This window comes from Nothobranchius furzeri, chromosome 1 (genome assembly GCF_043380555.1).
Source record: "Nothobranchius furzeri strain GRZ-AD chromosome 1, NfurGRZ-RIMD1, whole genome shotgun sequence".
Classification (NCBI taxonomy): Eukaryota; Metazoa; Chordata; class Actinopteri; order Cyprinodontiformes; family Nothobranchiidae; genus Nothobranchius; species Nothobranchius furzeri.
Genome location: NC_091741.1, coordinates 80,555,652 through 80,579,804, shown reverse-complemented (window position 1 = coordinate 80,579,804; position 24,153 = coordinate 80,555,652). Strand labels below are relative to the sequence as shown.

The following is a 24,153-nucleotide window of genomic DNA, read 5'->3' as shown; positions in this document are numbered from 1 at the left end:
CAAATGGTTGCTAAATGGACAGAACACAGCAGAGGTTGTTGTGGACACTGCCCCCCCTCCCCCCATAACCCTGTCTGAAACTCCCATCATGATGGTGAACTCATGTCGCTTCTTGAGGGAGTCAGTCACCGGACGGAGTGCTCTCTAACACCTCCTGCAAGGACTCCAGAAAGGCTGGGTAGTCTGAACTGTAGTTTGGTGCATAAACACAGACAACAGTGAGGACCCATCCTCCCACATGAGTGTGGAGGGAGGCTACCCTGACCAGGGTAACGTACAGGCACCACGATGGGGGCAACAAGTATGCCCAACCTTTCCTGCCAGTAGAGTTTCCAACCCCCCTCAAGGAAACTGGTTCGGGAGCCAGAATCTTGCGTCAAGGTGAGTCAGACTATATCTAGTCAGAACCTCTCAACCTTGCACACCAACTCAGGCTCCTTTCCCACCAGAGAGGTGACATTCCACATACCAAGAGCCAGTTTCAGACCACCAACTTCCCTGCCTTCCGCTACCACTCATCACACATTGCACCCATTTTTTGGCCACCTTTGGGCCCCTTAGTACTAACTGATCATCTCTGCAGCGCCACAGCCTACCTGAGTATTGTTGCTGACCATGCCTATCTCTTTATGACCACAGTGTACCTATCTTCTGATGGCTATTTCCAGCAGGATACTGCCATAAAGCTCGAATCATCTCTGACTGGTTTCTTGAACATGACAATGAGTTCACTCTATTCAAATGGCCTCCACAGTCACCAGATTTCTATCCAATAGAGCGCCTTTGGGATGTTCTGGAATGGGAGATTTGCATCATGGATGTACAGTTGACACATCTGCAGTAACTGTGTGATGCTATCACGTCAATGTAGACCAAAATCTCTGAGCAATGCATCCAGCACCTTATTGAGTCTATGCCACGAAGGATCAAGGCAGTTCTGCAGGCAAAAGGGAGTCCACACACGGTATTAGCAAGGTGTACCCAATAGAGGGGCCAGTGAGTGTATATATGAGTCTAACGGTGGGGAGGTCCCACAGGGTTCAATATTAGGACCATTATTGCTTTTGATTTACATTTTGCCACTGGGGGACATCATGAGGGAGTATGGAATTCGATTTCATATGTATGCTGACGATTGCCAACTTAACTTACCCTTGGATTATAGAAGTGACTGTCCCATTATTATCTTAATGCACTGTCTAACTCAGGGGTGGGCAATTAATTTTTACAAGGGACCACATGACAAAACCCGTGTTGCATCAGAGGGCCACATTAACGACATCTTGAACCCAAGTCTGCTTAACTTTCTTAAATTGTAAAATTCACTAAATTATGTATCACAAATAGCTGGTGGTGATCAGAAGAATAAAACTAAAATAAAATCATGTAAATATTTATATTGGGCTATGCTATGTGAAATTGTGGCGCATATTCCAAATAAAACAAAAACAACCACCGAATCAATGTCATTTTATTTTAACATGTTTAACTCAACAAACAAGAAGTTTATAGAAATGCAACAATACAATGACTTGTGTCATGTTTTCTTCAGTGAGAAATAAGTGAAATTTTCAGTGAGAATAATCTAGCCTGTTTTGGTTTTGAACAAGGGCATTGAAATCTGGCTGAATGGCTGAGGTGGCTTTGTGAAGAACAGCTGAGAGGTAGTCATCAGTGACAGAGGACCTGTGTTTGGATTTGTTGAACTTCATCACCGAGAATGTCTGTTCACACACATAGATCCAAAGAGGACTAGCATCCTCTGAGCATGATTCCTCAGTTGTGGAAAGTTCTCTTCTCTGAGGGAGGGATAAAACTCCAGCAGTGAGACTGACCTGAAGTGCTCTGCCAGAAGTGTGTCAGACTGCAGGTCAATGAGTTCCATCTGAACATCACTTGAAGCATTATCCACACTGCAGGTGAAGGGAGAAGAAACCATGTCCATTTCATTTTTAAGAGCTTTGAAATCTTGAAATCGCCTTGAAAACTCTGCATGCAGTACTTCTAACATGGCTGAGTACTTGTGGAGGTGATTGGCATTTGGAATAGCCTCCTTTAGTGTTGGCAAGTGGGTCCGAAAGTTGTCCTTCACTTGGTTTGAGATAAGCTGCAACTTCCTCATGAAAGCCTTTACTGCACTGTACATCTCATGCACAAAAAGTCCCCTGCACTGCAGTTTGACATTTAGTTTGGTTCATTAGTGCAGTCACATCCACAGCAAATCCGAGGTCGCCACCCAATCTTCATCTGAAAGCTCTGGGACGGCATGTCCTTTCTTTACAAAAAAATCTTGACTTGAAAGTCTGCAGTTATTCCACGTAAGAAGATGAGAAGCTGGGCGGTATCACGCACATCACAGCTCTCATCCAAAGCCAGAGAAAAAAATTCAAAGTCTGCAGCTCTGTTCTTCAGCTGAAGCTCCAAGTTCTCAGCGATGTCCTCAACCCGCCTCGTCACAGTACTTCGGGAGAGTGAGACGTTCTCAAACGCGTCCTTTTTCTCTGGGCATATCAGTGTAACTGAGTCCAAAAAGCACTCCTTAATAAACTCTCCATCAGAAAAGGCCTTACTTTTCCTGGCGATTTTGTGAGATATTACATAACTTGTCCGAACGGCAGCCTCTCTGCTGGTGTGAAGTTTGGTGAAAAGTCCTTGTTGGGTTTGCAGTTTTGCTAGCAATGCATCAGACACCCCTGCATGCTCTTTTTCAGACAGGTTTCTGTATTTATCCTCATGTTTGGTCGTGTAGTGGCAATTCAAATTGTAATCTTTTAACACAGCGACCTGTGTACCACAGACCAAGCACACAGCTTTACCTTTAATTTCTGTGAACAAGTACTTGGCAGTCCATGTCCTGTTAAAAACGTGACATTCGTTATCAATTTTTCGCTTCTTAGCGTGTGCTGCCATCTTGAGGCTAATCATTTATGGTCGTTCACCTTCACTCAAAGCTCGCGACACGCAGATACGTCAATGTGGAAGTAGCGTAGCGGTTTTCAGAATAAAAGCAGCACCGTCGTATTGCACTCACTACATATAATTACATAATCTATCTATTAGTAATTTATTATTGACCTCACGCGTGCCTGAAAAGGATACACAAAGGGCTGGATGTGGCCCGCGGGCCGTAACATGCCCAGGTCTGGTCTAACTGAAGTTAAGTCATGGTTGACGGACAATTTTTTTTTTATGTCTGAATGAAAGCAAGACTGAGGCAGTGCTGTTTGGGTTACATCATGATTTAGAGCGATCAATACTGGATTGTAGGGATATGAATGCCTACCTACGTTCTTCGGCAGTCAACTAGGAGTGACATTAGATAACACTTTCACCTTTGACGCGCATGTGGGTGCGGTTGTATCGTCCTCTTTTTACCACTTGCAACGTCTGGCCAAAGTGAAGTCATTTTTAACTAGAAAGGACATTTTTATTTAGTTTCCTATACATTCTTTGTTTTTATCTTTTTTAGTTGAGTCTTGTTCAGCACCTTGGTGACATAATATGTGTCTGTAAAGTGCTTTTGTAAATAAAGGTGATGATGATGAATAATCCCATATTTTAATATTTCGACTTGACTCAGATACAGGTGCTAATCATTAGAATATCATGACAAACTTGACTTCTTTCAGTAATTCCATTGAACAAGTGAAACTTTTATATTAGATTCATTCGTTAAACACAGACTGATATAATTCAAATGTTAATTTCTTTAATTTTGATGATTTTACCTGACAACTAATGAAAATCCCAAATTTGGTGTCTCAGAAAATTAGAATGTCAATTTAGACCAATGCAAAAAAAAAGTAAATAAATAAAAAAGAATTTTAGAAATGTTGGCCAACTGAAAAGTTTGAGCATGCACAGCACTCAATATTTAGTTGGGGCTCCTTTGGCCTGCATCAGTGCAGCATGGCAAGGAGTCGATCACTCTGTGGCACTGCTCAGGTGTTATTAGTGCCCATGTTGCTCTGGCCTTCAGCTCTTCTGAATTGTCGGTTCTAGTGTATTGCATCTTCCTCTTCACAATACCCCATAGATTTTCTGAGGTTAAGATCAGGCAAGTTTGCTGACCAATCAATAACAGGGATACCATGGTCTTTAACTCATTCACTGCCAGCCATGTCCTGATCAGAAAAGCCCTTCGCTGCCAGCGTTTTTCAGCGTTTTTACTGTTTTATCATGAGTCACAGAACGTTGCGCTCTATGATGATGTCAATGCCAAAACTACCAAAACAACCAAAATAAAGTGTAGACTCACTTCTTACATCAGGAAGAATCAGCTCGTTTCGAGCGTTATCCGTTCTTTCATACTCGGTTGTCAAATTGTGATCGCCGGAATCTTTTCTGGTTTGTGCCTCACTTTTTTTCCCAGCAGCAGCCTAAAATGATCTCCTAACACATGGATTTTCTGCTTCCTGATCACATGACGTGTGACGTACACGGATGAAGATCGGCTTTAGAGCTGGGATGTTTGTTCTCACAGTGCAGGGGCTTGTTCCGACGCCCACACAGTAAAAAAATACAAATAACGACCTTAGTGTCATTGGCAGTGAACGATTGGATTTAAAATGATGACTTTTCTCATGAATGGCAGTGAATGCTTTAATTACTAATGGCAAGAACCCAAGGACCAACTGATTAAAAAAAAACTTTTAAAAGCCTAGAGGGCATCAAATCCAAGGGAGATCCAGCAGGTTTTAGAGTTAACAAAACCCGAAAGGCAGTCCAATGTAAGCGGCTCAAACCGACTAAAAGTGGCTGAACAGGGACCAGAAAGAGTCTGACAGGGGACTGACAGAATCTGAGCTCTGATATTGACTATTTAGTCCACAAAAACCTCAGAAATGCTTTGCAAGACATCATATACACGTATGTGTGTGTATATGTATGCATACTTTGGTGCATAAACACAGCCAACAGACAACTCTTCTTTTCTTTCTTTTTCACTTTATAAATTGAAATTGTGTTATCCAACCAGTCCAGAATTTTGTTCAAAGTTAATTTAGAATTATACTGTTTTTTCATTTGTATTAATGTTATTTTAGTTAAAAGGGGCAGATAACATACGTTTTTCTTCTTTCTGTCCCCTTTTCATTGAAATTTTAGTAATTTAGTTTTGTATATTGATTTTAATGTGAATAAATGAAATAAAAAAAGTTGAATATGCAAATGTATTGATTTACAACTTTCACTTTTCGAATAGAATTACTGAAATAAATAACTTTGCCATGGTATTCTAATTTTATGACCAGCACATGTGCATTTTAAACTCAAACTATTTTGAAGTACCTTGTTCACCAGGTGTAAGGCGTGTTCGGCATCTGTGCGAATACAAGCCCCAATGTACCAGTCCTCCTTGCAGTAGGTCTGCCAGCAGAAGTCAGAAATAAGTCAGATTGAGATAATAAAGACAATTCTTTATTCTAATACCAATCTGGATTACTTAGTTTATGCAGCATGTGTACCTTTGGCTTCTCCACAGGTAGAAGCTCAAGCTGGTCCATGTCTTCTTGAGTTTGGGGCCATTCATGGTGATGGCGTCTTGATGGAACTCTTTCTTTAATTAGACCAATTCATTAATATTATTACTGGAGAATTGTAATGATGGAAAAAGTATCTCCAACATATTTACCAAGGTTGTGGTGCACTCTAAACAACACAGAAAAACATGCATATTATGCACATGGAAAAACGTCAGAAAAGGAGCCTGAGAACTGATAATCATACCTTTTGTCTAAATCATGAGTCTCCAAATCCATAGAATGCCTTTGATGTGCCAGAGGGCCTGAAGCCTTTCTAGTTGGAGTCTGTGGACCTGCAAACATATTCCACATGGTATCAAAATGGACATTAAAAAAAATTACATTTCCTCTATTCTTACCTGTTCTTGGTAAACTGATACTTTGCTGGGAAAGAAAAAAAAATCACATTATGCTTTTAAACAAAAGTTAAACCTGATGCAAATTTCTTCATATTTTACTGCAAAAATAACAAACAAAAAATATGTATCTGTACATTTTTTTATGTAGAATTGAGCAGAGACCTTCTGGGCCTTCTGAGGGTCTTTCATAGGGTTTTATTGGGCACTGAGATGCTTTATTATTCATTTCTTTTTAGTCAGTTTATTGCTCTTGAACCCATTCCCAATCTCCTAAAATACTCTCTCTCTGCTCCTCAAAGCTGTTTGAGATAAATGGCAGTTATAGTCTAGCTTCTTCTACTGACTCACTCTTTTGTTGAATTTACAAAAGGTGGCTGAACACATCAACACACCATGTGTAAGGGGTATTAGCTGTAAACTTTTCATACTGGAAATTTGTAAGACGCTTTAGACAAAAGCATAAATATAAATGGATCCACTGACTGATGATGGATCAGATCTTTCAGCCTCTTTGTTGCTTTTGTTTCATTTTTAACTGACATATTTTTCAGATACTGTAATCTGCCGTACATAGAGATTAAATGTTTTCAGTTTCAAAGAGAAGAAAATACTTATTAAGACACATTACACCAACAAACTAGCTTATTTAGCTGCAGTTAGGTGTTTTCTTCCCCTATGTGCTCTGGCTAATCTAATATTCATTGTTGTTTTTTTTATTTTTGTGTAAGTGTGAGATGACCAATGTTATTATTCTAAATCCATCTAAAGATTGGGTTTTCAAGTTGGCTTTAGTCTACAAGACCTCCATGCAAAGTTAATGGCTTTGTTCTAATGTGTAATGCCGTTTGTATGTATTGTCTATGTTTAAATAAATCTAGAATGAACTATTCAAAATGATTTTATACATAAAAAGTATGTGCAAATGTACTATATAAATTATTTTAAGTATAATCGTTGTATTGAAAGATTTAAACCATTTAACAGTTTTCATTAACTGAAACCATCTAGGACCATTTATTCTGATAAGAAGGTGTGTGTTGCTGGGTTTTACCGTGACCTTAAAGGTCAACTTCACTCATAGTTTTACTACATTTGCAGTACTCTCTTAATGGATGAATGCCTTGTAAGCCATTCTCTGGGGGAAAAAAGCCCAGATGCTCCTGTTTGAGGATGGAGAACCCAGCTGGAGGTGAAAGTATCTTTAGATGGCAGGATTTGGAGTCTTATTTCCTGATATTTGGACATTTTGCCTCTGATTGTCTAACAGCAATGCAACTCTATCACTGACTCTGTTTGCTTTGCAACGTTGAGGTTTTATCTCCACAAATAACTCAAGCCTGGAGGAGTTCCACTGTGTGGTTGTGTTGCTAATGCTAATGGTTAACTTCTACTAGCTGAGATGTTCTCTGCTGTTTCCTGGATGCTAAACCAACAACAATTCCCTGTTGTGAATCAAGATGGGTGAGTCTATGAATGTTTTTGGTGACAGTGTGACGTAGATCTGTCAGGCTTTTCTTTAATGAGCGATTTTCCGTCTATTTTCTATCAGAATCTAATGCAGGAAATAAGGGTAAGAGACATGTTCAGCCTGCATGTTAAACTCAGAGTTACTAATAATAAAAAAAAAATTATAATAATAATGAAGTGGTTTCTCAGTGAACCTGCTTTTGCTGCATTACTTGTGCATTAATTGTCCTAGGTCATTTTGCTTCACGGTTCTATCTGACCTTCAATAAACTAGTTAAAACTTACACAGTCACATATATCAGGCGCAGACACCACATAATTCACTGTTTACTCATATAGCATCATGCAGTCATGGTCTACATAGTCTTTTCGTTTTTAATACAATCAGGGATTGCCCTGACAAAGAAGTGAGTTGCCCCCACGTGCACTAGATGATGTCAGCCATGAGGAGGGACTCTTTTGGAAACATCCAAAGAGCTGGGAAGTCCTGTATTTAGGCTTGTACTCAGGCTTGTGTTTACAGTCCCGTGGAGATAGAGCTTTTTCAGTGGCTGGCACTAGGCTCTGGAACAGTCTGCCCATAGAACTGAAGACCACTCAAAGTATGGAGCATTTTAAGTCAAAACTAAAAACTTATTTATCTGACTTGGCTTTTAGTAGTTGAGTTGTGTATCTATTCTCTTTTATCTGTTTTTTTGTAGTTTTATTGTTGTATCTTGTCTTATTTTAAACTGGTGTCTGTGTTTACACTCATCCTTTTATTCATAGTTTTTATCATATCCTTTGTTTTTAATGCCATAATTTTTAATGTTTTACTGGAGCATGTTTGATTTCATGGCATTGTTTTTTTCAGCACTTTGGGTTGCTAGAGCAACCGTAAAGGTGCTATATAAATAAAGTTGACCTTGACCTTGTACTATTTTATTTGCTTTTTTATTTAAATCAAGATAAATCGTTTTAATTGAAGTATTGTATTAAGTATTAAAGTTAAAGTGAGTTGCCAAGGTTGAGATAGTTGAAAAGCTCTGGGCGTCTCTTCCCAGTGAGTAAACAACCAGGAAGGTTTGGACCAGACCGTTTCTGACCGAGCTGCAACCAGCCACGGACCGGATCATGGACTAAAATCCAACAATTTGTTGCCCTATTTTACCATGAAGTTGGTCTTTCTGGTTTAGTTATTGTGAGATCTGTTAGAGAAGATAAGATAGATATCCTAACTTTATTTTCATGGCAGGTAGCTGCTGATGTTTATCTGAGAGATGTCTGAAGTTTAGGGTTCCTCATCTCTTTTCTCCTTTAAAGCAGACGTGGTTTGTAAAGTCAGAGAAGACTTAGAAACTGCACTCAGATATATGATTGTTTCTGTCTCTCCCTACACACAGGCCACTTTGTAAACCTTGGTTTGGCCAGTTCTTTCACCATGGCTCTTGAATGAATTGTTATACCACACCACATCACCCCGCTTCTCCTCCAGCTTCACTGGCTGCCAGTCAACTTCAGGGTTCATTTCAAGATCCTGGTTCTGGTCTATAGGGCCTTACATGGACAAGCACCATTTTACATTGGTGATCTTCTTAGTCCCTGCACCCCCAGCAGGTCCCTGAGGTCCAGTGATCAAAGCCTACTGGTTGTGCAGCACCAGGCTAAAGACCAAAGGTGACAGATCATTTGCTGCTGTGGCCCCCAGACTCTGGACCTCTCTCCCCCAGAGCCTGAGATCAGTGGACTCAGTGGTCTCCTTTAAAAAGCAGCTGAAGACTCACTTGTTCAAACTGGCTTTTGTAGGACCTTCTTCACCACTCTCTCTTTATTCTGCTCTCCCCACCTATTCCACCTTCCTCAGGATCCACTGATTTCCCTCTTTCCTATTCACTCTCTCTCTTTCTTAACATTTTTTATCATAATTGTCTCTTTTTGCTCATTTAAAATACATTTTTAAACATTTTCTAAATGCTTTTTATATTTTTACATTTTTGCGAAGCACCTCATGATTTTTATCTTGAGAGGTGCTATAGAAATGATATTTTCTTCTTCTTACCACTGATCTGGAACAAAGTTTAAATTCACAGACACAATGAAATACCTTTAATGAAGCCATGCAGGACCACTTCATATAATTTCAGTAAAGTATGAACCCATATAATGGTTGGTTAGGAATGTTTGATTACTTACTTTTTCACAGCTCTTTGGTTCTTTGCTGAAACAGGAAGAATGTATGACATGATTAACAGCTGCATCTGCAATCCTGGGATGTAACCAGCAGATGGCAGCACCGCTACACAGTACTGGTTGTGACATTGGGTTTTTGACCAGTTGAGCAAACAGCTACCATATAGAAGAATCAGGAAACATGTACTCACTCATTGCTGCACGGCTCTTGTAGAGCAAATCCACTAAATTTGTTGGGTAACTCTGAGGTAAAAGGTGAACACCTGCCACACATAAACTCATTCCGTAATGTCATAATTAATACAACTATTATTATTAGTAGTAATTACCTTTGTGAGGCCTGGCAAATGAAAAACAAACAGAGAAAAAAGGAATAGTTAATGAGAGATAAATCACTCAGTTTATAGCAATAATCAAAGTATATGTTTACGTGTTCTTTTGTCTCTGCAGGTGTTGGTCTCCTATCTGCACATGTGACATGGGAATAAATGAGATTTGGGCATAGGTCAAACAGCCAAAATGCTCTTAAGTATTCACTGTTCTTACCTAATTTGGTCTTTCGTCGCCCCGGCTTCAGTTCTCTGTTTATAGCAGGACCTGTGACTGAAAATCATAAAAGTGAAAAATAATTATGGAAGTCAGAGCAGTTGGTTCCTTATGAAAACTTTCATTGTTTCCCTAAACTTAAAAAAATCTTGCTTAGTTGATAAAGTTGTTTTCACTCATGCCTTTTTTTATATATATATACTTAAGATATAAAAGTAGTTTATTATATTTAACCTTGTGTCCATAAAAATTTGGGTCAACTATAGGAACCTCTGTCAGTGCGCCCCAGGGCAGCTGTGGCTACATCGTAGCTCATCAACACCAGTGTGTGAATGTGTGTGTGAATGGATGAATGATACACTGTAGTGTAAAGCGCTTTGGAGTCCTTACTCTGAGAGGCGCTATACAAGTGAGGGTCATTTATCATTTATTCCTGGCTGACGAGGGAGGTCTACAGGTTTCTGGGAGCCTGGAACGCTGCTTTTAGAGGAGGAGATGAGGCTGGTCTGAGATCAGAAAGAGCCAGAAGGTCTGGTAGCATCAGACTAGCCATCACTCACCCAGATTCTAGGAACTTAAATGTGAGAATGCTGTTGTGGGACTTCAGTTCAGTTTTAAACACCATTATTCCTCAGCAGCTGATATAGAAACGGGACTGTCTATAGAAACAACTCTGAGTGAAAGACCACAAGTGGGTCGGCACCAAGACATCCAGCACGATGTGCTCTCTATGCTTTTACAGGCTGATTAATGACTTTGTCAAGTTTAGAAACAACACCCCTATGGTGGGACACATCGACAACAAGTCAAACTGATATAACGTGAGCCAGCTGGTGGAGAGAATGAGAAACTAATTTCCTGGGATCGTTCTTGGAGCAGCAACATAGCCTCGCTGGCCAGCAAAGCTCAGCAGCAGCACCTCTACTTCCTCTGTTCTAGAAGAACCAGAGAGCCAGCCCCCATCACTACCACTTTCTACCACGGGACCATCAAGTGTATCCTGGCCAGCGGCATCACAGTGTGGTACAGCAGCGGCACCACATCCTGTCGAATGTCTGCATTGCATGGTGAGCATAGGTGAGAAAATAATTGGTGCCCCTCCCCCCCAGGACATTTAATAAACCTGCCTGAACCAACAAAGCAAAGAGCGTTGTGGGTGACTTCGGTCTCTTGCCCTCCATGCACATTTTAATTTTACATTTTGCAATATTTTACTATTTTTCTGTTTGCACCAGGGCCATGAAGGAACACCATTTCCATTCTTTGTATGTCTTACACAAATGGCAGTCTTGACAATAAGGAGAAATTGGTTAAAAGTGAATTTATCTGCAGGGAGGAAGTAAATGTACTCGAGCTGACAGCTACACAGCCTCTGCAAAACCACAACATCACCTATGTAGGTTATTAAATTACTGCATTTTTAACTAACAGCAAAATGCAGACAATCAAAAATAGATTTGTGGTGAATGGGACATCTAAAAAGTGTTAAAAATAAGAACCCATCATTTTTTTCTTTTTGAATGTAAAAATAGGTCAGTCACAGCAGACACCATTGTATTGTTTCTTTCAGAGTAGAAAGGATCAGATACCTGCCAGGTACAAAAAAGGTTTCACAGCTGAACTTTGCACCGAATCTCTGCTCCAAGACCAGTTTAGTGAAAATACATTTCTTTGACCCTTTTTCAGTGTGTGTGAGGGTATTTCTTTACTTACACACACACACACACACACACACACACACACACACACACACACACACACACACACACACACACACACACACACACACACACACACACACACACACACACACACACACACACACACACATACACTTTAAAGCCTAAACTTGAACCTTTAAAAAAAAAATCAAAAAGTAAAATAAAGATGTGTAAAATGTAACCAGAAAGAGTAAAAAAAAAAGTACAAAATTGCAGTGGTTTTAAAAAGGAAACATTTGAATAACACAAAAGTTTAATAAAAATAAGAATAAACAAATTCTCTAATGACACTTAAAAGTTGAAATGTATCAAGTTCACTTTAATACGTTTAGCGAGGCTGATTCAGATATCTGAATTTGGAGCCTTCCTGCACAGTGTGTCACACTTTTTTCCTTTTGCAGAACAGTGACGTAACTACTTCATCTGATCAGGTCAAGGTTTCAGTCAACCTTCCAGTTTACCTGGAACTCGGACCTCTTGGGTTGGACATCTGGGCGGGGTCCTACGCTGATTGAATGGAAAGCAGAGTTAAGGATGGAACAGAAGCAGAACAATTGTACAAGTAAAATGTTACTTTCATTTAAAAAAAACACAATAAAAATATGCTTACAGTGGAGACTGATGAAACACTCTGGTTCGGATATGGCCTCAAACAATCCCTGTCTGACAAGCAAATGAAACCATGATTACACCAGCAGTGGAAAAGAGACAAGTCTCAGTAGTTTCGGTGTTGACCCACATTTTAAATGCCCTAAGTCTGTATTCTCATGTGAATTCCTGCAGCAGCAGTACACAGAAGCCACAGATTGATCACAGATGGAGAAGAGTTTAAGTGGGAACATTTTAAAGCTACGTTGCTGGAGACATGCAGCTGTGAAGCCTCTGGCTGTGGACCACATTCATGCAGGATAGTAAAGACAGTCTGTCCACACTACCTGGAGTTGCACCTCCACTTCTGGATAATTGTAATCCCTGCAGTCTGACTCAGCCAACAGATGGCCCAGGAGCATGTCATGCTCACTCAGCAAGAGCTCTCGCTTTCATTCTCACCATAGAGTAAAGATGTTTATTCTGGTGTTTTTTAATTTTCTTTTTGCATGCACCTTTTTTAGTTTCATCCTAATTATATTTACCAGAGCAAACTCAGCCCTGATGTGTCAAATAAAGTGCAACATAAGGGAACTAGGCCGTTTTGGCTTGCTTTTACCTCCTTGCGGTGCGTTCGTCTTTTTAACACCTTATTCTAAAAGCTGAAGTGTCTCTCCAGCCTTTGTTAGTGTCTACAGGAGTGGTACATCACTAAATTATACAAATCAGCTGTTTTCATGATCTAAAACATGCAGGAAACATGCTGGAGTCTCAACAGAGCGGCCACCAGTCTGAAGCTTCAAGTGGAATATTCTGGCCACAGGCTGCACAGTGGCACAGTGGTTAGCACCTGGGTTCAAATCCTGGGGTCTCTCTGCAAGGAGTTTGCATGTTCTCCCTGTGCATGCATGGGTTCTCTCTGGGTACCCTGGCTTCCTCCCACAGTCAAAAATGTGACTTTCAGGTTGATTGGCCTCTCTAAATTATTCTTAGGTGTGAGTGTGCATACATGGTTGTTTGTGCTGTGTGTCTTTGTGTTGCCCCACAGTGAACTGGCAACTGGTCCTGGGTGTTTGCCCAAAGACTGCTGGAGATAGGCACCAGCCAACCTGTGGCCTTGTGTGGATAACTGGGTATAGAAAATGGATGGATGGATATTCTGGCCACAGGGTGCGATATGAACTGGTTTCATTAATCCTGTAAAGGCTCATTTTAGCACATATTGGCTCAAGAATATTATTTAAAATATGAAAAAAGTTGCAAAGTGGCATTAAAAGTGGTTGTGAAATAATGCTATATTTATTGACCTTTTCCTTTTATATATTTTTTTGATTTTAGGAGAAAGTAGACTCATGTAAATTTATGTTTAGGTGTGTCAGAGATCTGCTTTTGTTGTTCCCCATTTTGCAACCTTTATCAGTTTATTAGGTGCTTTTAAATTAAAACTGAGGGTGATAATTACAGAATCAGACGTCCTCGTTCACATTATCCTCAACTCACATTTAAATAAAGCCAAAAAAAATCCATAAGGAGGGGTTAATGTATTTTTAAAACTAAATTAATCAAACATCAAAATGTTTTAAAAGGCGAAGATCTAACTGACAGCAGATTTGCTAAATCACATTGCTTACACAGGAAGTAAAATCAGAATGATAGAGAAGCGTGTGTCACTACCTGCATACGCTTGGTCTTCGATTATAGGCCTCGCAGGCAGAATGTGCACTCTGAGCACTTCCTCCTGGTCATCCACCACATCATACTCAGGCTCCATTATACTGTTGAAATAGTCACATGTCATAGTTGGCTTTCGTTTTTGCTCCGTGAAGAGACAGTTACATCTTTTCATCTCTACAAGAGTCTGTCACACAGTTAATCTGCTTTTTCTTCCTCTTCATGTCATCCGATCTACAGACAATTATTTTAAGATGTTCATATCGTCCCAGAAATGTCACATATTCCAAAGGGGAAGGGAAATTATTTCACATTTCTGAAAACATTTTCTTATTGTTAATGATGTCCAATCACAGAATTCAAATGTTTCACACGTCTTGTGGTTTGTAAAGGACTCATATTTAATTTGAGCAATTATGCAACATTCAGGTCAAAGCTGACTCAATCAGGAATTATATATATATATATATATATATATATATATATATATATATATATATATATATACACACACACACACACAATCACACTTCATTTTATTAATTATATAGTTTTAGAGAAAGTGGGTCTGTTTTTTAAAAACCTAGAGCTGCATTGTGTCCAGTTCACTTTACATAAATTAATTTAAATTAAACCCAAACATCTCAAAGAAGTACACTTTGGGTCTAGTTCACTATTCTATTGGTCTAACTAACAAAATTGATTGTGCACAAATATAGTGAACTATTAGGTAACCATAATCTTTTTACCTGAAGATTTTGATGTGTATGGCTGAAATGTTAAATTCATGAGTTAAATTAATATTTATTTGTGGGAAAAGCCAAATAGTTTATCAGGATTTCAATAGAGCATAATCATAGATCTAAATGTAACACATTTGTCTGCTCATTTCCTTTAAATAACAACATGTTTTTAATAGTGCACCTTTTATGAAATATAATTAAGAAGAATAATTAAAATTTGTCAATCCCAAAAAATAAATAAATTAACAAAAACAAACAAAATGTTCATTTAAAAAACACCTTTTTTGTTGTTGAAAAACGTATACAAAGACTCCATGTGATCTCGGCTTATATGAATAGATAAATATTTCATTCTGAACTAAATTCTGCAACTTCCGATTCCCAAAGTTTTCCCCTGAGAAAGTTGGTGTGAAAGCAGAGCACGAGCACCATAACTCACCATTATCTCAGCAAACTCCTTCTCTGCAGCTAACTAGGGGGTGAAGCAGAAATAAAAAACATCATTAGTCGCGGCTGCGCTAAAGAATGTGTCCTTCCGACACAGTTTACTTTTGGATTTGTCTTCCTTAGCAGTTGGACATTCAGAGGAATGAGCTCTTTATTTAAAACAAATCAGCGCTGTGGTTCTCTGCTGCTTTCCCCTGGATTCAGACACTGACTTTTTCATATTTAAGAAAGTCTAAATGACATTTTTTGAATCATTAGCAGAGGAAAAACAACTGATTTAAGATTGTGAAATTGTTTTATTCTACAGTAAAAGGAATGTGATGTTTAATTTAAATGTGTTATTTGGGAGTGTGAGAAAAGCATAGAAATTCCAAAATGAGTAATTTAAGAATAAAGCAAGTTAATCCAGTTGATCTTTTATCACCTAAAACCAAAACGAATTAGGATTATTTTTTTGACTAAAGAACATCAGCTGATGAAAATGTGATTGTTGTTCAATCTTTCCTCTGTAAACACAAAACAACTTGTAACTTTAAGCTCACTGTTCTCTTTAACCTGATTGCTTTGATTAGTTTAAGATTATATAAAGATTCTGAATGTGGGTTTTATTAAGATGGAAGTCGAAAACATCACAATTATAACAAGTAAAGACTTGAAGTATCTGGCTTTACGTGTACCATACCATACCAAGTTTATTTGTATAGCGCATTTAAACACGGCATGAGAGCCGACCAAAGTGCTGAACAAAAATACATAATAAAAACAATCAAATATAAAAACTAAATCCATTAAAATCGAGTAAGTCAAATAGAAAAGAAAATGTAATGAGACTCTCATAAATGTACTATTACATAATAGTCAAATTTATCCTATTTCTCTTGTATGTACATCAGTTAAAGATGTAATCTGAGTACAGATCAGGACTACAGTCCACCATCTGCACTAGGAAAAGGAATCCAGATGGGTTAACATGTAAACACATCAGGAAAGAGTGAAAATAAATAAAATAATTCTGCTAAAAAGTAATATAATTATCTCTGATATCTCACAGGTTTCTGATGAGTTAGACTCCTCATTTATGACCGGAAGCATTCATTTCAAACATGATTGACTTTTACATCAATAACAAACAAAAAGTGTCAATAAGAACAATCACGGTCAACATCTTGCTTTGGAATTCATCTTTAAACTGCATGCAAAGCATTTTCTTCTGAAATCATCCATGGTAGTGACCGGAAATACAAACGATGACGTGTGATTTTCAGATGACTTGACTTGTTAAAGGGTTAAAATCGCAGCCTTAGCTCAAATATTTGAGTAAATGCTTTGTATAGTAAATGATCTAAAGTCTTGTCTGATGTGAATATTCTGAAGGTAGGTCAGGATGGAACTACAGACAGGTTTTGGTGTTTAAATCCATTTAGATGTGAAGGAAAATCAAAGAGGAAGCAGCCCAACCTAAAATAGAAGGCAGTGCTGTTCTAGTGACAACCAGGGGACATTTTAAAAGGCCAGCAGAAGTAACAGGCCACCAACTTACAGTCCCAAGGGAAGATGGTCTCAGGCTGTGTGGTACAGAACTCACTCTAGCTACTTTTTCACAGCTTCCTACAGGAAGTGGGGTGAGATGAGGTGTATGAGAAGGAACCTGAATAGATTTCTGGATTTAGCATCGGGGACCAGGCAGAAAAGAAACTCCAGCTCCGTAGAAATGCTGTAGAGTATTTGTTGTGACAACAAGCTTCATCATCACAATTACAGCCAATAAAGGCTTGAAATACCTGGTTTTGCATGTAATGAGTCCATGTCACATATTAGTTTCATCTTTTAAGTTGGATTTCTGACATAAACAAACTTTTGCATGATTTTCAATTTTTTTGAATTTCACCTGTGTACCCCTTTACAAATGGGGTATACAGGTGAAATAAAAATCTCCAACACTTTCTTGTTTGCTTAATCATGACCTTTGACCTTAATCGTGACTTTTGATCTTAACCCGAACAAACAAAAGCTTGCAGTGCTCTAGATGGTGTTTTTTTTAATGTGTTGTTTGTAAGGTGATCTACAGGGTTATATTGTTTGTTTTTGTCACATTTAAAGGCTTCAGATCAATACACAAAATTTAATATCAGACAAAAAAGCTGAATAAATACAAAAGCTAGTTTTCATCTAAATTTTTCTAAAACAGTGGTTCCAAAACTTTTCAGCTTCAGACCCACAAAATAAGCATTTTAAGGACACATGACCCCAGATATCTCAGATTTCTGTGATTCAACCATACAAACATGCTTAAAAGCTGAATAATTCAGGTAATAAAAAAAACACTTCAACTAATATTCACTTCTATCCATTTATGACTATTTAATTTAGTTTTTTGTAACAATTATACTAGAAATAGAGCTTCAGCATGTTTTTCTACTTAATTTCAACCATCTAAAGCCTCCATAGTGGGGTCCTGACTCCAACTTCAGGAACCACTGATCTAAACCAACCTGGACCAAGAATCACTGTTTGAGCCCTATTTCTAATAATTGGGGTGATCTACATAATTTTTTGGGCAAATGTGAGACGGCTCTTGTGTTCTTTTTGGAATTGGAATTCTCACGTAGATGCCTTTTGTCTCCAACATTTTGCTTAATCATGACCTTTGACCTTAACCCAAACAAAGAAAAGCTTGCAGTGACGGTGTTTTGGGTAATTTTGTTCCTAGATTCCTGTAGAGGTAGATGCGATGTGTTGCCATTGAGATCTTTTAGCAAACTTCATGTCAGAAAGTTTCTATTGAGGAGATTTTTTTACAGTTCTGGCAGAAACAGTGAAACCTAACGCAACTTTCCAAACGGTTGATCAAAATTATTTTAACATGAGCTGGAAATTACCTTTTTCACATAGGAACTGGTTGGTTTGGATAGCTTTTTGTTTCCATTAATAAAATAAATCATTTAAAAATAGCATTTTTTATTTACTCATGTAATCTTTTTTCTGGTATTGAAATTTGTTGATCTGAAACATTAAAATGGGACACAAATGCTTGGAGGGTAAATATTTGTATTGCACAGATTTTCAAAGTATTTTAGTTTATTTTCTTTAATGTGGTTTTATTACATTTTTACGTTTGTGTGTTGTATTTTAAAACACTGACTAAATAAAATTCCACATATATTTTAAAACTTTAATCATAAAAGTTGGAGGGAACTCTGAGCAGTATCAAATCTGATCCTTTGATTACTTTTGTTTATGATGATTGGTCATTTTAAGTGTTGATTTTGTTGCTTAATTCAATAATGGCTGTATAATGAAATTAAATTGCTACATCACAGTTTAGATCAATCAGTCAATCAATCAATCAATCAGTCATTTTATATATGAAGCCCCTTTCCACCCCAATCTAGGGGGTCCAAGGTTCTGAAAATAGTGCAAAGAAGCAGCACAATAAAACACCTCTATGATAAAACACAGAGATAAAACATTTAAAAACAAAAAAAAAGAGCTACAAACAATTAAAATAGTGATTAAAAACATTAAAATGTGAATTAAAAACAACTAAGAAACATATCTAAATACAGCTTAAGCCTTGCTTTAAAAGTGGGCAGCGATGTGGACTGTTTGATTTCTTGTGGGAGTTGGTTCCAAAGCCGAGGACCCAGAACTGCAAAGACACGATCACCCCTAGACTTACGCTTTGATCGCGGCACCACCAAAAGTTCACTCTGACCCGAACATAGCAATCTTGCAGGAACGTAACGGGTCAGCAGGGAGGCTAAATAAGGTGGGGCTGATTGAAAAACAAGGACCAGGATTTTTACCAAGATGCAACTCTTCACCGGTAGCCAGTCCAAAGCTGTCAGGGGAGGACTTACGTGCTCCATACAGAAATCTGGCAACAGCATTTTGGACCAGCTGCAGCTGAGTCATTAACCCTCTGGAGGCAGGCGTTGCAGATTTTCAACAGTTAAAACCCATCTGCCTGGTTACTCCACATACGTATTTCATGAGCATGTTTTAACTCAGAAGTACCCCTGAAGGACTTAGTTGTTCGTCCTTTTATCAAAACTTATTTTGAGCCTAAGAGGGTTAAGGACTGGCTCAAGCCAGCATACAGGGAGTTGCAGTACTCTAGCCTAGAGATGATAAAAGCATTGGCTACAGTTTTCAACGCCTGTTTTGTTAAGATTGACTTAATATTAGATAAGCGCCTTAACTGATTAAAAACACGAACAAACAACAGAGTTCACCTGACTATCAAATCAGAGTCTATCTTGACACCCAAGTCTGTAATCGCGGACTTCTCGTAGGGGAGCAACGATGAAAGGTCCAATCCATGGGGCTGGGATCATTTAGAGTAAAAACTATTATTTCAGTTTTCCCTCATTTAAAGACAGGAAGTTGGACCCCATCCATTGGGTATCATCATGCAGGCAATTCATCAGCTGCTGTATGCTACCTCTGGCCCCCTGTTTAACAGGAAAAAACAGCTGACAATCATCAGCATAGAGATGGAAATGAATGTTATGTTTTTTAAACAACATTCCCGGTAGCAGATAGAGGGAGAACAGCAGGGGGCCCAAAACAGAGCCCCGAGGAACCCCCCACCTATCATTTGTTTTTGAGCATTAATCAAAAGAAGTTTCATCTTTAGCAGAACACTGCTTCACCTTTTCAAACGTTTGATCTACTTTTACTCCACACACACGTTCACGTTTCACTTTGCAAAAACTCAGCAGAACAAACGTCAGTTAAAGAAAAATAGAAGTTACCTACTTTTTCTGAAGACAAAAAGCACATCTGCATCAGAGAGTTTCTAGAAAAGTGCCCCTCTTAGGTTTGTGCTTCTGGTAATCACCTGCTCCTTTTGTGCAGACAGAAGCACTCGAGTGTTACCTATCAGAGTTGAGCAGCCCACTGCAGTAACCTAAAACAACTTCCTGTGTGGCGGCTGCCCTGTAGTTTGGTGTCTGTTTTAGACACTGAACAGTGATGTGTGAAGGGCTTCCGCATCTGTGTTCTCATGCTAGTTCGGAGAATGCACAAACCTTTCTTTATCATTATTATTTATTATCTCAGAAATCTCTGCATCAAGACTTTTCTATAAAATATTCCCCGTGTTCGGCTTTTGTCACATGCTCTTTTTCAATTTTTGCGTGGCGTAATTTTCACCCTTTACCCATTTCCAGAACCACCTGTTGACTGTCTTTAAAAGGCAGCACAAGATCATAAGTTCTATAAATTAGGGTTCGTTGTTTCTGCTGATTTGAGCAGGATCATTCAGACATTTCAACATGAAGTACAACGGGAGCCAACGTGACATTTACTTGTTTTATTATCATCTGGTTTCATTTCTCCATCAAACAAGAAGCTGAGCCAAAACTGGAACTTTTTATGATATTTAATTAAATCTTAACCTTTGAAAGAACAACCCTCCCCAGTGCAAGTTTTGTTTTACCGGCTGAAACGAATAATAAAAGCTCTAAAACGTTGCACTTTGCAGTAACTTATCTTTTTGTAACAGATTTAAGAACACATTGAGGTAGCTAACACATATGAGCCACCAATCTGTAATGTGTGATATGGAATAAAAAAAAGAGAGATATGCAAGCCAGAGAGATACATAACAGCTAAAAATATATATTTGCAACATATCTAAGCACCAGTTGTGAAGCTGGGCTTTTATCTGTTTCCCAGCAGGGTGGGCTGATAATAGCCAGAGATAAAGCAGGGAACACTGAAGTGAGGTTCAGCTGAAAAAAAAAAAAAGCCTCGTTATTTAACCCGCTAAACACTGTGGTGCTCACTGATTATTCAGCAAAGACAATAGCACAATTAAAGGTAAATCCTGCCCTATTATACAACTGGATTCATCAATATTAAGCAGTTTTACTGGTCATGAAAACTCCACACTCACTAAAACCTTTGATAAAGTGGTATGCTGAGAGCTACCAGATAGTCTTCATTAGGACAAAAACCAAAAGAAAAGCTTTTTTTTTCTCCAGGAAGACCAGTAAACAGATACTTTTTAAGTACTTTTTAAGCTTATATAATGTCTGGTTGAATGAAAACCCTTGAAGCGAGTCTGAATCTGTAACAAAACAGGCTTTGATACTCTTATCTCCAGCAAGATGGCGCCCATGGGTGGCTGTGCGTCTGCTAGGCTCCTGATCTGTTTTGGTTACTCGTTGTTTTTTATTGTTTTTTCTCTATCTGGTGCGGAGTCCCTACTAACATATGATCGAGACTTACTGTTGTCGATCAGGTCCGCGATGATCAACCTCCAGAACTCCGATACCGGACCGGCTTTCCCACCGCCTCTGGAACCTGGCGTTAACCCAGATCTCGGCCCTCTGTTACCTGTCGGCTTGCCGCTGCCCATGAGGCAATGGAAGAGGAAATGGGGGAAGAGAGCCGGCTTCTTCGTTCAGCTTCGAAAGATCCTGAGAGGCGACGCTCTGCCTGATCGCTGCTCCGCGGCTGTGTTGTGGCGGATCCAACAGAAAATTAACGGAGTTGGGTTGATCTCGCTGCTAAATGGAGCCCCTGATGCGGGACGCTACCTGAAGGCGTGGGAGACAAAGAACCACCGCGGGCGTAGCCTGGAGTCGCTACGTAGCTTAGCCCGCCAGCCGCCCGCGGCACACACATCGCCAGATTCCTCCGCGAAAATGATGTTGATTAACGCGCGCTCCATCGCCAACAAGTCTCACATCCTCAACGATCTGTTCCGGCCCAAAAAATTAAACTTTTTGTGGATTTCTGAGTCGTGGCAGCGCGAAAATGATGTCACTCATCTCCGTGAGCTCTGTCCTCAAGACTGCTCTTTCTTCTCTGCTCCACGGATCACAGGCCGCGGTGGAGGAACAGCTGTTATCTTTAAGAAACACTTTTCGTGCCAAACTATATCCTCAAACTCCTACAGCTCATTCGAGATGATCATGATTAAAATTGGTCGAGTTCAACCAGTTTATGGAATTCTGGTCTATCGCCCACCTGGATGTACTTCATCCTTCCTGTCTGACTTTCAGGACCTCCTATCTTCAACTGTTAAACTAGACAGGATAATCATTGTTGGAGATTTCAACATCCATGCTGAGGATCTATCTAACAGCTCCACTAGGGAGTTCCTAAACATGATGAACTCTTTTAACTTCTCTCAACACGTGTCTGGTCCCACTCACAGAGCAGGCTGCACCCTTGATCTGGTCTTTTCCTACGGACTTCTTATTGATAAACTGCAGATAAATGATGTTGTGTTCAGTGACCATAAGTCAGTTTCTTTTGATATCAACCTAAATTCTGAATCTCTTTTACCAGTCTCTGCAAAGCAAAGACGTATTATCAACAGTTCTGCCATTTTAAATTTCTCCTCCCTCTTTGATTTTGTACCTCCTTCCTCTGATGACGTAGAGCTCCTTACTAACTCATTTAATGATCACTGCCTCAAAATTCTAGATCAGGTCGCCCCTTACAAAACCAGCCGCAGTTCCAGTGCCTCGAGTTCACCCTGGCTGAACAACCAGATTCTTGAACTTAGACGCTCCTATAGAAAAGCGGAACGACGGTGGAAGAGGACAGGTCTGGTTGTTCATCGCAAATATTTTAAAGAACTTCTAGAGTCATACAACGAAGCTGTAGAAAATGCCAGGTCTTCTTTCTTCAGCAACCTCATATGTCAAAATAAGAATAATCCTAAGGTTTTGTTTGATACCATCTCCAGCATCGTGTCTTTTCCTCCGCAGCAGGCTCAGCTATCTTCAGCTGATGACTGTAACAGATTTCTCCACTTTTTTGCCAACAAGGTGCTGAATCTGAGATCCAGCATTCCACCAGCCCTCGCCCCCTCGGGAGGGGAGGTCCCCCAGTGCTCCGAGTCTTTCACCTCCTTCTCCCCAATTACACTAAATGACTTAACCTCAATAATCAGTCAGATGAAACTCTCATCATGCTCATCAGATATCTTAACTCCCTCTGTTTTAGTCGGGTCCCTTGCCTCTATCAGTCATCTCTGTTGACTATAATCAACAGCTCACTGAGCCAAGGCTGTGTTCCATCTGCACCGAAGGTGATCTGCACTTGAATCTGCACCGAAGGGCCTTGAGTGTCTGTTAGTGCCTGTTTTTGTCTTCTTAAACTTTTGCTTTGCACTATCTTCCATTGGGAAAAGAGAAGGAAACTCATCTGTGGGTTATCCTGTTGTCTAGTAGCTCCGGTTTGGGCCAGTTGAAAACAATAAGTGCAATCAGAGGCTGTAAACGAGCTGTTTTGTTCTCCCTGAAAGCACTCATCAGGTGATCTAGGTCTCAAACATTGCAATCAGCTGCTGCATGAACACCTGTTTCTAATTAGTAGCACAGCATAAGTTTGGTGGCAAAACTGAAGCGTCAGCCCTTGTGTCTCAGCCCCTCCGGTGTGAAGACACTCCGGGGTAAAGACATACGTGTCTACCTGCGCGTTTCCACAGAGCAGGTACTCAGAGCAAACAAACACAACCCAGACGCTGCTCCATCAACACCTAGCGAAATGTACCATTATCCTATACCTGCGATCACTAGCATCAGAGGAAGGTCACACACAGCAAACCGTTTTCGCAACCTTCAAAACCTCTGCTCGCTAAAACCACACACCCTGAAGACACCCACCTGTCCATGGGACAGTGGAACTGCCAATCAGCTGTAAACAAAGCTGACTTCATTACTGCATATGCTAACCACTTGTCACTCGATGCACTGGCTCTCACTGAGACCTGGATCAAACCATGTGACAATGCTACCCCATCTGCTCTGTCAGTTAACCACACTTTCACCCACACTTCTCGTGCATCTGGCCGAGGTGGTGGAACGGGCATGTTAATTTCCAATAAATGGATATATAGTCAGTTGCTACCAATCACTAAGTACAACTCCTTTGAATACCATGCCATCCAGGTGAC

General features: G+C 39.5%; 1 protein-coding gene across 1 annotated transcript in view; it reads right to left on the bottom strand.

The window, feature by feature from the left end:
- LOC107379234 (cytokine-dependent hematopoietic cell linker) overlaps positions 1–20,141 on the bottom strand; it is a 40,181-nt gene extending 20,040 nt beyond the window's left edge. The window contains 13 exon segments of the mRNA XM_070550495.1: positions 5,290–5,367; positions 5,466–5,557; positions 5,633–5,649; positions 5,728–5,815; positions 5,882–5,906; positions 9,521–9,545; positions 9,709–9,982; positions 10,064–10,120; positions 12,246–12,291; positions 12,395–12,447; positions 14,047–14,147; positions 15,226–15,258; positions 19,995–20,141. Coding sequence (XP_070406596.1) covers positions 5,290–5,367; positions 5,466–5,557; positions 5,633–5,649; positions 5,728–5,815; positions 5,882–5,906; positions 9,521–9,545; positions 9,709–9,982; positions 10,064–10,120; positions 12,246–12,291; positions 12,395–12,447; positions 14,047–14,143 — 852 coding nt within the window. The 5' untranslated portion in view covers positions 14,144–14,147; positions 15,226–15,258; positions 19,995–20,141.
- Positions 20,142–24,153: the final 4,012 nt, after the last annotated feature.